This window comes from Pagrus pagrus, assembly GCF_965226575.1.
Source record: "Pagrus pagrus genome assembly, chromosome: 8".
NCBI lineage: Eukaryota > Metazoa > Chordata > Actinopteri > Spariformes > Sparidae > Pagrus > Pagrus pagrus.
Window position 1 is genome coordinate 10,855,146 of NC_140192.1, and position 13,247 is coordinate 10,868,392.

The 13,247-nt window shown below is 41.4% G+C and overlaps 1 protein-coding gene across 1 annotated transcript; it reads right to left on the reverse strand.

Moving 5' to 3' along the window:
- Positions 1 to 11,219: 11,219 nt before the first annotated feature.
- Positions 11,220 to 12,996, reverse strand: cldn5a (claudin 5a). Its single transcript, XM_084360515.1, has one exon. It carries the CDS (start codon positions 12,754 to 12,756, stop codon positions 12,109 to 12,111), a length of 648 nt encoding a protein of 215 aa, XP_084216641.1. The 5' UTR covers positions 12,757 to 12,996; the 3' UTR covers positions 11,220 to 12,108.
- Positions 12,997 to 13,247: the final 251 nt, after the last annotated feature.

A 13,247-nucleotide genomic window follows, 5' to 3' on the forward strand; every position in this document is an offset into this window, starting at 1 on the left:
TTTACTTCCCTGGGAAAGGATAGATGCTTGCTATCAGTAGTTAAACTGCTAATTTCAAAAAGCTGAAATCTTGTTTTCCATTTATTATCTACTCAATGGCCTGGATAGAAAACGTTTAGGGGGTAAGGAACAATGTATGTAGGAGACCACAATGCTGTGAGAAAGTGACCCAGTTTTCGGTCAATGTGATTGTGCAACTTTAAGTTGAAACTTACTTCCTTTAAATATTTTGAAATAAGAAACTGAGATTACAACATCTTCATCATGTTACTTTATCTGCTGATTTAGTAAAATAGGACCTGGTTTACAACAGACTTTTGGGAATAAGACAAGAACTGAAGCGTAAGCAAAGTTTAGAGGTGTAACTGTACCAACGTTTTTTTCTTCTATTACAGATTTCAATACCAAGACTCGTATGTGCCAGTACAAAGTACTGATCCGATATCAGAGGTATCCGTTCCCCAAACATAAACTGTATACCTCAGTGAAAAGTTTTCTGAAAGCCTTGCACCTATGTGATGTGCCTATAATTATTAGTTTTTGTTGTATACATCATTTGTTGGAATCCATTTATGAAAGATGACATTTACAAAGAACATGGTTGATAACTAATTCACTTAAGGACAGTATTAGATACTGATAGTGTGTCAGATCATTGCATCCTAGTCCTATCAGCACTGCCACCTGAATATCAGTTAACGCTTAGATACTGTACTTTTTATTTTTTTTCCCTTTCCTTCAGTGTGTAATGTAGTTTTTACTTATGTATAAGTCTCAAAAGTTTAAAAAGCCCAAAGTCCGTGCCAACAGCACAGAAGTGCCTGAAACGCCTCGTCAGTAGTCCTGCCTAATCCTAATTCAATGACTTGTTGGCATCACACTATGTCACCACGTCATACATTAACATAATTATGACTATATTCATGGTAGAAGTAAAGCTAACTTGAAGCTGAAATCACAACAGAGCCGTCCGGAGACACGGTGAGCAGTCTGTCATTGCGGCATCTGTCATTCTGTCAAACCAGCTGTCATATGTCAGTGAGCTGTCAAATGTTTGTGCTGTCTTGACTTTGGCAGCCCTCATGACAGGTGGCAGAGCGGTGAGCGGTTCAACCAGTTAATGATCCCCGTCAACTCCCTTCGTTTTCAAAGGAAAACTTCAGACTGAAGTATTCCACAAGGAATAACTAAATTACAGAAGAATTAGATTTAGATCTCAATAAACAATGCCAACGATTCATGTGAAGAATCACCATTGTTGGATGTGTGCAAAAAGAAAACAAGAACCTTTATCTATATATGAAAAAGGAAGGTGAACGCTGTTGTGTTTGGCAGAGTTTTGGCTGTTGGCAGTCACTTTGATGAGTCTATTCAATGTGATCCAACGATTTGTTTTGCTGACGCACAACTTGTGGTTCCACAGAAAGTAAAAGTGCTCTTACTGGATTTCTCGTAAAAGTATTGGAGGCGTAATGAACTTAACATCTTCTCCTGAGCTTAGCCAGCTCTTATGGGGCAAAGGTTGCTGCTGCGACCTTGGCCCACATTTGAGAATCTAGGCCAGGCCTCCTGGTGGTGATTTGTTGCCGCCCCAGAGAGTGACTGGAAATGTGGGGCCTGAGCTGTTCTCTGCGGGGTAATTAAGATCCTTATCACACTTGGATCAGGATGAGATCATGACCCTCAGAGTGGAAGGGTGTTTGGCTGGTTTGTGTTGGAAAGTCCGGACTGCCTGGCAGCAGCCGGACTGAAACGTGCCGTGATGTGCATCGAGCTGCAGGGTGGGATGTTCATATATGTGGTCTTATTGTTACCAGCACAGGTTGTGTGCATCATCAATTAATTGTGCATGGATGTGTATGTCTTCCTGCTTCCGTTGGTCAACTATTTGAGAACAATTTACATCCATAATGATATTGTTTACAGTCACAGCCCAGTGATCTTATCTAGGATAAATAGTCCCCTCTGAGGAAGCAGAGATATAGAAACTTTATAGAGGCCACAACTATATCTTGAACAGGGCGTAGAGTTTATGTTATGGAGACAAAATTATCCTAAACTGTTGATAGATATCCACCACCAGACTCACTTTTTCAGACTCATACAAAATAGCATCTAAACAGGACTTTCTTCAAAATAAAAGCATGAAAGACCACACAAGACTGTGATTAGATTAGATTAGATTAGATTAGATTAGATTAGATTATCCCAGAACAGGGAAATTCACTTTTTACAACAGCTCAAGATGCAACAAGTACAGGAAAAAAAGTCAGATGGAGTAGTCCTCTCAGATGTGACTGCACAGAATCAAGCTTTTGTAGCAGGCGATTCCAAACTTTTGGATGGTTGTCTATCTAAAGTTTTCTGACATAAGCCACCAAAGCTACTGGTCACACCAGACCAAGTGACCGAATGTCAGTCCATGTCAACAGGGATTCTGCCCTGTTGACATGGACTGACATTTGCAAATTTGATGCTAATGATCATGTGATCAAAAGCTTGCAACAGCTAGTAAATGTAACTTGCGGTGAGAGTGCAACTTTTGTTGCCGTATGAACTGAGCTGTAGTTACTTTTTCTTCAGGGTTCTGGCTATCATAACAATGGTCATCTCTTTGTTAGCTGGTTTAGGACATGATCCAGCCTGAACAGCTTAATCGTGTGACACTTATCTGTTAATATATAATATAATATAAAAAATATGCAGTGCAATTGACAGTGGTAACATTAGTCGGTGTGATGATGTCCCAGTAAGAGATCCACCTGTTCCACCCATCATTTGGCCTTCTCCCCTTAGCCATCAATCACTTTGCTCTCCAACCCCCCTCTTGCACCTCTGGTGAAGTGGGGCCACTGCCCTTTCCGCCGCTCTGCATCGGAGGAATGTGGCATGCAACAGACCCAACACACACACACACACACGCACACACAGAGGGAGACATACCCCCAAAGGCAGGCTCGTACAGACGATGTGTAGATGTGCAGAGCAGCGTTTTTGAAGGCCTCACACTCAAACAGTCGTGTTGCCTTTACTCCTCAGATGAGCGACTAGTGTTATGAGAGTAGTGATGCGGTGATGGAGGGTCAGTAGAGTATTCTCTGGCTCACTTCATGCAGTATTTTATGGACTGTATGAAAAAAATGCCAAAAAAACAAACTCTATACGCTTTGTTTGGTAATATTATTGTTAACTGTTTTAATTTTGATAGATGAGGAAAAGTTATGCAACTGAACCTTCCATAAACCCTATTCACAATTTTTGATTGATACAACACAATTTGGTGCACAGTCTAGCCCAGCTCATACTGAATTTTTTTTATTGAATATTGATATTTGAGAGTATCATCTTAATCTATATCAACTTCTATAATTCTTTATACATAAACGCATTACATGAAATAAAATAAACATACAATAAACATTTTTGATAAAGATCCCCCTTTCATATTTCATAAGACATAAAAATAATATGTCAAATATGTTTGTGAATTAAGAATAAGCTAAATACACTTTGAGTGTGTTTCTTTTTAGACAACGGTGACCATGTGACCAGGCACTATATTTACAGTAATCGTAATCAATATCCACTGTCCCTGAGAAATAAACTGGATGAATAAATAAACTTGGCAAATAAATAAATAGATAAATGTGTATGCAAACACCAGTATGTCTGTAAAAATGTGGTGTCGGCTGACATATTGGCCTGGTCTTTTTATCAACAGTGGTGGAACAAATACTCAGACCATTTACCTAGCAATACACATTTAAGAATCATATATATATATTACTGGATTAGAATTATTGATGCATTAATGTTTTCAACACTATTTTGCTGTAGCTTGTAACTCTATGTACTGCCAGGTCCATTCTCATTGACACGTATTGCTCTTGAGAACACTTTCAGTTGTTTTCATCCATCATGCCTTGCAGTCTCTAACAATGTCAGATTCCTGATAGGATTAGCTTTAGTGGACAGCCAGAGACAAAGAACTACAGTTGACTGTTTCTGCCTTCTGACTGTCTCCCCATCATGCTGTGAGAGGATGCTTACACACACACACACACACACACACACACACACACACACACACACACACACACACACACAGCTCAGTATATGGCACACAGTACAAATTTACATTGAACTACAATAAATAAACAAATATCCTCACTTCAAACCTGTATTTCCTGCCCTGTTGCAGTAGCTTCACGTCAGCCTGTCAGCCCACAGATGTTCTTAATGATCCCTAACCCCTGTGACCTTTAACCCCTCGAGCCCTCTCACAGTCGGAGTGTTACTCCCTGAATCGTTCTCCTCTCTTCCATTGTTTTAAAGCGCTTTCAGGCACAAGAGATTAGTAGTGCTTGAAAAACATTTGCATGAATTTAAAATTGATTGATGTTTCTGTAATTATCTAAACATACATATTATATGCCTTTAATCAATACAATTTTTTATATTATGACCAACTGATAATTTACAGATCAGTAATAACCCACTGTATTGCACACATACATACTTTTAACTCTTGGCAAGAAACAAATAGACATATTTTCCCAAAATATTAAACTGCTCCCTTCAAGGTACATGGTTTAGGATAATATATATATATATGTAAAGTTATAGACCCTCTTCAAGACCTCAAACTAGGTAACAAAGCGGAATATTTCCATATTTCAAAACAAAATGCAATAATAAAATGACCATAAACCATCACTCATGGGTCTTTTAGGGTTCATAAGGCTATTGCCACTTGCCCACCTTTGTGATCCAGCTTTATAAACCATCAGGGATGGTGCTTGGATGAGCTAAGACTGTTGCTTCAGAGTATATTTGTGTGTATATATATGTTTTCTACAGCTTTTTCTCAAGCCATAGTAGGGAAAAACCCCATCTGGCGTGATATTCACATTAAATTTAGTTTTGCACAGACACTGAGATACCAGGGAGGAAAGCTAAAGGAGGATCGGCTGAAACACAACAGCTTCATTCTGCAGTCGAGTGTCTTTTCTTCTATTCTCAGTGGTAGGTGGCTCAGTCATGCTGGACTCCTTTTAGCGGATGACATGCACTACAACTTTCATTCTTGAAAATACGCTGCGGCCCCATGCACAAAGACAGAGAAAAGAGCGCAGGGAGAAAAAAAAGAAAAGACACTTTAACATGAGTGTGTTTGACTTTTTAACATATGTTGTGTTCACTTTTTGTGTCTCCAACAGTCCTGAGAATACCAAGCAACAGTTTTCCTGCAGATGCAATTAGTGTGGAAACAATACAACTGGTACACCTCAAAATGCTGATCCTGTTTGTGCGTGTTTGTGTTTTAGACAGGCTGTTTGTTTACTTAGTTACTGATTGCTGTATCCTACGTTAATGTGGGAGTCCAAATTAGAAACGGAGCCTGCAGCTAAAAGCAATGCCACCTGCACCACTGTGCTTAAGCTGATTGGAGGAGTGTTTTCTTAAGGGAGAGACTGACATCACATACATTTTGCTAACCATGCCAAATCAGAAATGTCTCCTGATCCCACCCAGACATTCCTCATGCTGCCAGGCCTCCTCTTCATCTCAGCAGAGGGCCGTCATTCACCGCTTTGTCTCGTCCACCTTACCTACGCGCCTGTGTGTGTGTGTGTGTGTGTGTGTGTGTGTGTGTGTGTGTGTGTGTGTGAAGTTAACACATGCTTTTACATGTCTGTCCATGTATCTATTTAAAATGGCCTCCTCATGATGATATACTGTATGGAAACATGATCTCACTCAGACAGGCATGAAAGGAGGTGAGACTCCCTGTTTCAACTTCTCCTCTCTCATATTTTTGAGATAAAACCTTCAGCGTGCACTCTATTTATCACTATGTTAAGAAAACATTCTGTCTGCTGCTGTACAACTGTTGTTGGCTTGTCTCAAATTACACATCAATACTCAAATATTGTGCAGTTTCGATAAAGAGTGATTGAATATTTGGCAGCACCTTTTATAAATATTAAGGTTATGTTAGGCAATGGTCTGAGTCTCCACTTTGAATGAATATTAGTGATCTTGCAAACCAAGGTTAACCTCTTAAAACAAGCTGCAACCACCTCGGCTAAAAATGAAGCTAACAGAGAAGTGCCAAAGACTGCAGTTCCTCAGATGGCCACTTGAGTCCAGCTCCAAAAGCGAGTCCCCGTTACCCCCATATTAAAATGTCCTTAAAACATGTCATGATTTGGATGATTTGCACGTTGACTTGACAGAAAATAAAATACTTGAGACACGACTTGGAAGACTGTGCTCATTTCATGCTTTCAGTTCAAATATTAAGTATAAGATATAATACATGTTTAACATTGTCAATGATCACACTACAAATGTCTGTGTAGCATTACCCAGTATGTGAGCCCTCTCTTGTCATACTTTGTAAACAACTTAGATAAATTGGCCAATAATATCATTAATGAACGCACTCATACCTTATGCAGTATCTTTGGGGGGAGTGACTTGACTTGGGACTTGACTTGCTTTAACTGAGGACTCCACTTGACTTGACATGCCCAAGAAAAATGACCTGGGACTTGCTTGAGACTTGGACCAAATGACTTAAGTCACATGTGTGTAACCTGTTACAGCTAAACAATGAGTTGAAACATACTGTAAAGCTCCATAAAGCTGAGAGGAGCTGCAGTTTCAGGTGATAATTCTCTGTAGGTTCATCATAATAAGAGACCCCTTTCACAATTTCACATCGCTCTCACATTGTCATTTGATACAGTGCTATAATATAAATATTGATTACAGTTATTCCAAGGTTGTAAAAACATTGACAAAATCACAAATATTCTGTCAGTGGGGATTAAGAGATTAAATCCCCGCTTAAGTATCTTTGGATAAACATCCTGTTCAAACAGTTCACATCTGGAAGTTTCACCATTTTATCATTGCTTTCATCACATTCATACTGAGCCAAATACTCAGATCCAAGGTGCCAACGTGACTTAACACTAACTTTTGCATCACATGGAAATGTGTTAAGCATCATTTTATACACATGTCCTGATATTTGATGTATTTGGAAACTTTGAGAACTTTATAATTATGAATGATGGGATGAGTCAGGCAGAAGTTTTAATTTCTGCTATTAGCATTTAAAAATCATATATAGCATAATGGGATACATGTTTGATTTTATTAATGATTCACTGACATTCCTATAATAACCATATATCTTTATCTCTGTATATATTAAATAAGCTAAGAAAACAGCCTTGATTGCCATTGCATTTTTGGATTTTGGGAGTTTTTAAATGGTCTATTTTGTGACTCTTAAAGGATCACTTCACCATTTTCATTGGACACAACTAGGATACACGTTGAGTCAAACTGACCAAAAAGATAGGTGATCAAACAAAAAAAAGTGTTGTGTAGCCCACAGACATAAAAATTGTGTGTGTGTTTGTGTGTGTGTGTGTGTCTGTATCTGTGTGTGCATTAACCACGCACATTTACACACACTCTCCTCCTCCTCCTCCTCCTCCTCTCCCACACCCTCTATGTTCCTTCCTGTTTCCTGTTCCGTTGTCCGCTGCTCAGGAAGCCTGGTTGTGCTACTGGACTGTGACAAAAACTCGTGAGTCACGCCGTAAACTTTGTGAACATGCAGGAGCAAAGAAAATGGTGTGGGGTTTTTTTCGGATCACCATCTCTTACCTCTAACTAGGCCCTGCATTGTTTCTCAAACAGCTCACGGGGTGTTTAACTCAAACACAAAGCCACATTTGTCCTCTATGTTGAACCACCTGCTGACTCTTGGCTTTGCTATCTGTGAGTAAGCTCCATCCAGCTGGGACGTCTGTAGACTGTATGCACCTGCTGGCTCTGATGTCAGTCTGAGTCAGTCATAACAATGTTTATTAAGACTCTTTAATTTTTGACTCATGTACTCTTTTGCTTCGAAGAATTGATGTTATTAAATGAAATTAATACTTCAAGTTTGCAAAGTTTTCAAGAGATGGTTAATTGCTGGTATGAGGAGCTCGGGGTTGAGGGTTGTGACCCCTATCAAACGTGGGGATTCAGCTTCGATGAGATCATGCCTGGTCAGTCGAGGGAAGTGACTTTTTGACTCGCCTGACCTGAGGCCAGATTCAGAGTTCAAAGTTCATGTCAAGAGAAACAACGCCGCAGCCTCCCAAAAAATGCGCAGCCATCACTGGTGACAGCACGAATCTGAAATCAGTACGCAACGTGGCCGACTTCTGACATGACCTTAACCATGTGGCCCTCACTCCGCCGGGCTGAGGGAGGTCAAGTTTAGAGGTCAAAATGGTTCTCTGTGTGTTATGTCATCTCTCTCAGATGAGACATCTTTGTGACATCAGCAACATCGCTGACACTTATTTCTCATTTGTTTATTCATGTCTTCACTCCCTTGGACCAGATGTAGTGATTGTGTTTCCAGTGCCCAACATTTATGGCAACACTTAACATTTGCTCTTACACTCATACACAATGAAACAAATATGTTTCTGCTGTCACAGCTCTTTTTGCAGTGACCATTACAGGCTTTAAAGTAAATCCCTCCTTCATCTTCCAGACTGTTGTGCATGAGCTGTGTGTGTGTGTGTGTGTGTGTGTGTGTGTGTGTCCATGCTTGCTGGAATGTCTGCTGGCCAGGCCTTTTATTAGGCTCATCCATACCACCACATTATAGGCTTCTGTAGCCAGGCAACTGCAGGTTCTGGCTGGTTACCATGCGAGCGCCCATTGAGTGACGTCGCTGGCCCTATTTGCCTCTCTCCTCATTGGAATGAGGGCCTTTTTAAACGTGCACCCCCACTCTACACACACACACACACACACACACACACACACACACTCTCGCTTAACCCCTTGCTCACACACTCCCTCCCCCACCCCCCCACACACCCTGCGCTTCATCACCCTCTGTGTGGTGACTAGAGGAGTGGAACTAACAATCCGACAAAAACATCTCACTGAGGCAGACCAGACTGGACCTTCCAGGGAGTGTCTTTGTGTAGAAAAACCCATACCAACCCTAAAGGAGGGACGCCTACTTCAGGCAACTGTACTGCGAGTGCAATTTCAATCACAAATCCCATATCACAGTATTCTCAGCTTGGTAACATTGCTTTATTTAGTCACACAAATGTATTTCACTCAGTTACAGTGATATGACGAGTTTGGAAAAAAACAGACTGGGTGAATATGATATTTAAGCTATATCATACTACTTCAGCTTCATTTTTTTTTCATTTTTATTTCCAGTTACTTTCTCAGTTGTTTAATTATTTGTTTATCCGTGTCAGACGTTAGAATGTTGAAAGATCTCCAGAGCCTAAGTTAACATATTCATTTTCTTGTTTAGTTCAATGAACTGAACAAAGCCCAAAGATATTTAGTGTAAAGGAGCAATATGTACGAATTTTAGTTGAAAACATTAAAAAATTGACTAAAATTATCAACAGAATTTGAAGAAAAAACAGTTATGACGTTTGTGTATTATGTTGAAGAGATATCTACTGTAGTTAGCATGGTAACCAGCTAGCACAGTCCGTCCCGGTCCAAAGCTCCTGTGCTAGCGCTGTAAGCACCAACACTAACCTGGTGCTCTGAGCTCAGAGTCCGGACCGCTAGCTGCATGGCTAAATGAGCTAACTATCTAATGGCAGCAACCGTTACCAGATATTGTAGGTTACTCTGGTGATGTGATGCCCTCGGTTTGTTTTGAGAATGGATTCGACACGTGGCCAATTCTTAGATATTGCACCTTTAATATTAAAGATAAACCAGCAAATATTCACATTTGAGGAGCTGAACCCTGTGAAATCAGATGCTTTTTCTAAGTAAAATTACTTTAACAATTACTAAAATTATTGCTGATTATTCAGCTAATTACCCAGTTAATCAATTTATCATTTAAACTCAACTCAAAATATCATTCTTGACCTTGGAAATATTGAACATGTATATCATTATGATATTTATTTGTATTTTTATTTAGTTTTTCACATGCTCGTCAGTGCTCATGTGAATTTCACAATCACAACATGCTAGTCAGTGGATCTAAATTGAGATTGTTCTTTTCTAACTACTGTTTCCAAGGTCAAGAATGAACTTTAATGCTTGATGCGGCTAAAATCACAGAAAAGTCCTATAAGTGCTATGGATAAATCACCATACGGATCATCCATGTCAGCAGATCCTTCTCCATCACAACTGAGCAAACACCATCTACTGATGAAGGCTATGGGATATTGAAAGCTCTGGAAAATGATTGTACGGGTAGTCGACCTTGAGTTGTGATTGTTTTGTATAATCATGATGACCAAAAAATAAAATTTTAGATCAATATTGTGTTCTACCTGCAACTAATCAGAGGTAAAACAGTAAGTTGAATTAGTTTTTTGCTCTCTTGGTCTACTGTAGAATTAAAAATACTGACATTTTATTAGAGGTCATCTTAGAGCGCAGTGATCACACACTCCCCTGACTGTAGACTGGCCATGGCCACATTTTCATCTTTTAAGAGAGCATATGACCTGCTAAGATTCTTAAGTGGCCAGCAAAACAAGTATGGATAAGCTTTTGTAATCCAGTCACAGTTTTAAATCAGCCGACTGTTTCTCGTGGACTGAAATATCTCGTGTGATTGTGTTTCTCTATTGTTGTCACAGGTTAAACACTTTTAATACAATATCTCAATGCACTTCATCCCCAGTGTGTGGATAAATGTGGTGCCCGTGAAGCAGCTGTGGATAAACTAATTGCTTCAAAGTGATGGTGTGTAATCTTTTGTCGTGAAGCCCATCTATCTTAGCACCGCCCCGGTGGAGGATGGAGGGCGATGGGGTTGTGACGACTAATGAATGGAGTGACTTGCGGGAAGACGATTCCAGCAACTTTTCCATAGCTCTAATTTGAACGCCTTTCATTGACTGCGGGCGAGGGGGGGCGGGGGTGGTCTGAGGGATGGTGGTGGTGGTGGAGGGGGTTGTGGAGTATTGTGAGTTGAACAGCAGAGCCCCACTCTAGCTGAATGGGTATTGTCATCTGGATTTCTATGGCTAACCAAAATACTTTCTCCCGCCGTGGGGGTTTATGGATTCATGGTGGGAACGGCATGCATTACGCACAGCCGTGGAGGGCACTCCTGCCGCTGCACACCATCACAACTCTGTTGTCAGTCGTTTCGTTTAAGAACACACTTTAACTGAGGATTTCAGACAATATATTCAGTTTAATCTTAATAAAATGAAACAATATTGCATCTTCATATACACGAATAATGAATCATTACATCAAATGTCAACAAACCAACAGAAAACAAAGTTTATTCCTAGAATGTTTTGAAAAGAAAAGACTTCCTGCAGTGACAATGATGGAAAAAAACATCGCAGGTGCTCAGTGCAGCCGAATAACGGACTGTAACATTTCACGCTGTGTGACCTGTAGATCCCAGGCTCTCCGGACTCTACAGGTCCAAAATTAGACTGCAAACTTCAAAGTCACCGCCATCATCTTCTGAACAATACAAAACCCTCTCGGAGATTTATTAGGGCTTTAACATACTTTTCTTCCTCGCTCTTTTATTTCTATTGGACATTGTTGGAGTCCTCAACATGTCGGCATACTTCCACTAAAGGAAATGGGTCTTTGAATGTGTGGGAGTGCAATAATTCTCAGTTACTGTACAAGTTTGTGCTGACAATGCACATCAAGGCAAAAGAGCAGTGTATATATTCGATGGCAAGAGTTCCTCTAGAAAAGAAAAACGTTGCGGTTACAGCGGTAAACAATTCAAAATACTAATAATTTCGAAGACTAACAAAAGCAGGTACCTAACAAAGATACTCCTTTTTGTCGTGAGCTACCTCTCGTAGTTGATAGTCTGTGTTTAATCTCCTGTAGATACAAAAAGGATTTGTGAATTTGTGGTCCGGGCGTATTGAAGGGCCAGTGTAAAAACAGCAGAGGTGCTTCCATTGATTTTCAAAGTTCAGATTACTAAAACAAACTGCAGGTGCAAAGATAACGTCCGTCAAAAAAACAAGTTTTTTCAAAAGCTGCAGGGCACTTTTTACGCACCGCCTGCAATGAGCCGCGCAGCTACACATAATTCCTCTTGTCATAGTCCCCGTTCTGCGTGGTTCTCTTGGTCGGTGCGTATTTTACCGAGTATCCCGAGTTCCCGCTGGAGGGACAGGAGCAGCACAGCAGCGATCCTCCGATCAGCAGCAGCGCTGAAGCCGCCCAGCCGATGTAGAGCGCAGCGCCGATCTCCCTCTTCTTGGATGCGGGCACCTGTGGGTTGTAGAAATCCGATATGATGTTGTTGGCCATCCAGCACAGAGGCACCAGCACAAACACACCACTGATGATGTAGATGACCCCTCCGGCGTTCACCACCCGGGCTTTGACGTTTTCAGCGCGGATGCAGTTGGTGCACTGCGCACCCGCAATGACAACCATGAGCCCCAGCACGCCCATCACAGAGGAGATGATGGTGAGCGCTCTTGCCGCCTGCAGGTCGTGGGTGAGGGCGAGGACGGAGTCGTGCACCTTGCACTGCATCTGGCCCGTACTCTGCACCACACACGACATCCACAAGCCGTCCCAAATTGTCTGAGCCACCACGATGTTGGCTTCGATGAAAGCCGTCACCTTCCACATGGGCAGCCCGCACGAAACCATCACCAGGAGCGAGCCAATTACGCACAGCGACAGTCCCAGGATCTCCAGTCCGGCCGACACCATTTTCGCTCTTTACGTTCAATCAAGTCCGTCTGAAGCTCTTCAAACTCTTCCCCTGATTTCTCTCCCTCAGAGCAAGGTGTATTTCTGCGCTTAACGTTTTCGTTCTCGCCTCAGTGTACAGGAGCGTCAATCGTTAGTTGCGCATCACTCACCACATTTATCCGGAGATGTAAGAGACAGCAGCTTTGAGCCTCTTTGTTAGTGAGGGGATGTGAAAACAACTGGAATCACAGTAGCACCGCACCACGAATATCTGCGGGGTGGGGTAGGAGCTCGAGGAGAAACTTTCCTCCAATCAGCTGCGGCCGCATCCTCTAGGGACCAATGAAAACGCAGGGAAGTTGTGAGGCTGAATAAAGCGGTCCAGCGCGTATTGTGTGTTTGAACAGTTATTTACAATGAATAGAGGGGGCAGGGGAGAGCTGAAGGCGCACGGGGGGTGTTTTAAGGCTATGGAGCAGCTGAAATGCAGTGGTTTGGTGAATCAGACC

Coding starts and splice junctions, on each gene's coding strand:
- cldn5a (XM_084360515.1), bottom strand. CDS start 12,756: ATGGTGTCGGCCGGACTGGAGATCCTGGGACTGTCGCTGTGCGTAATT.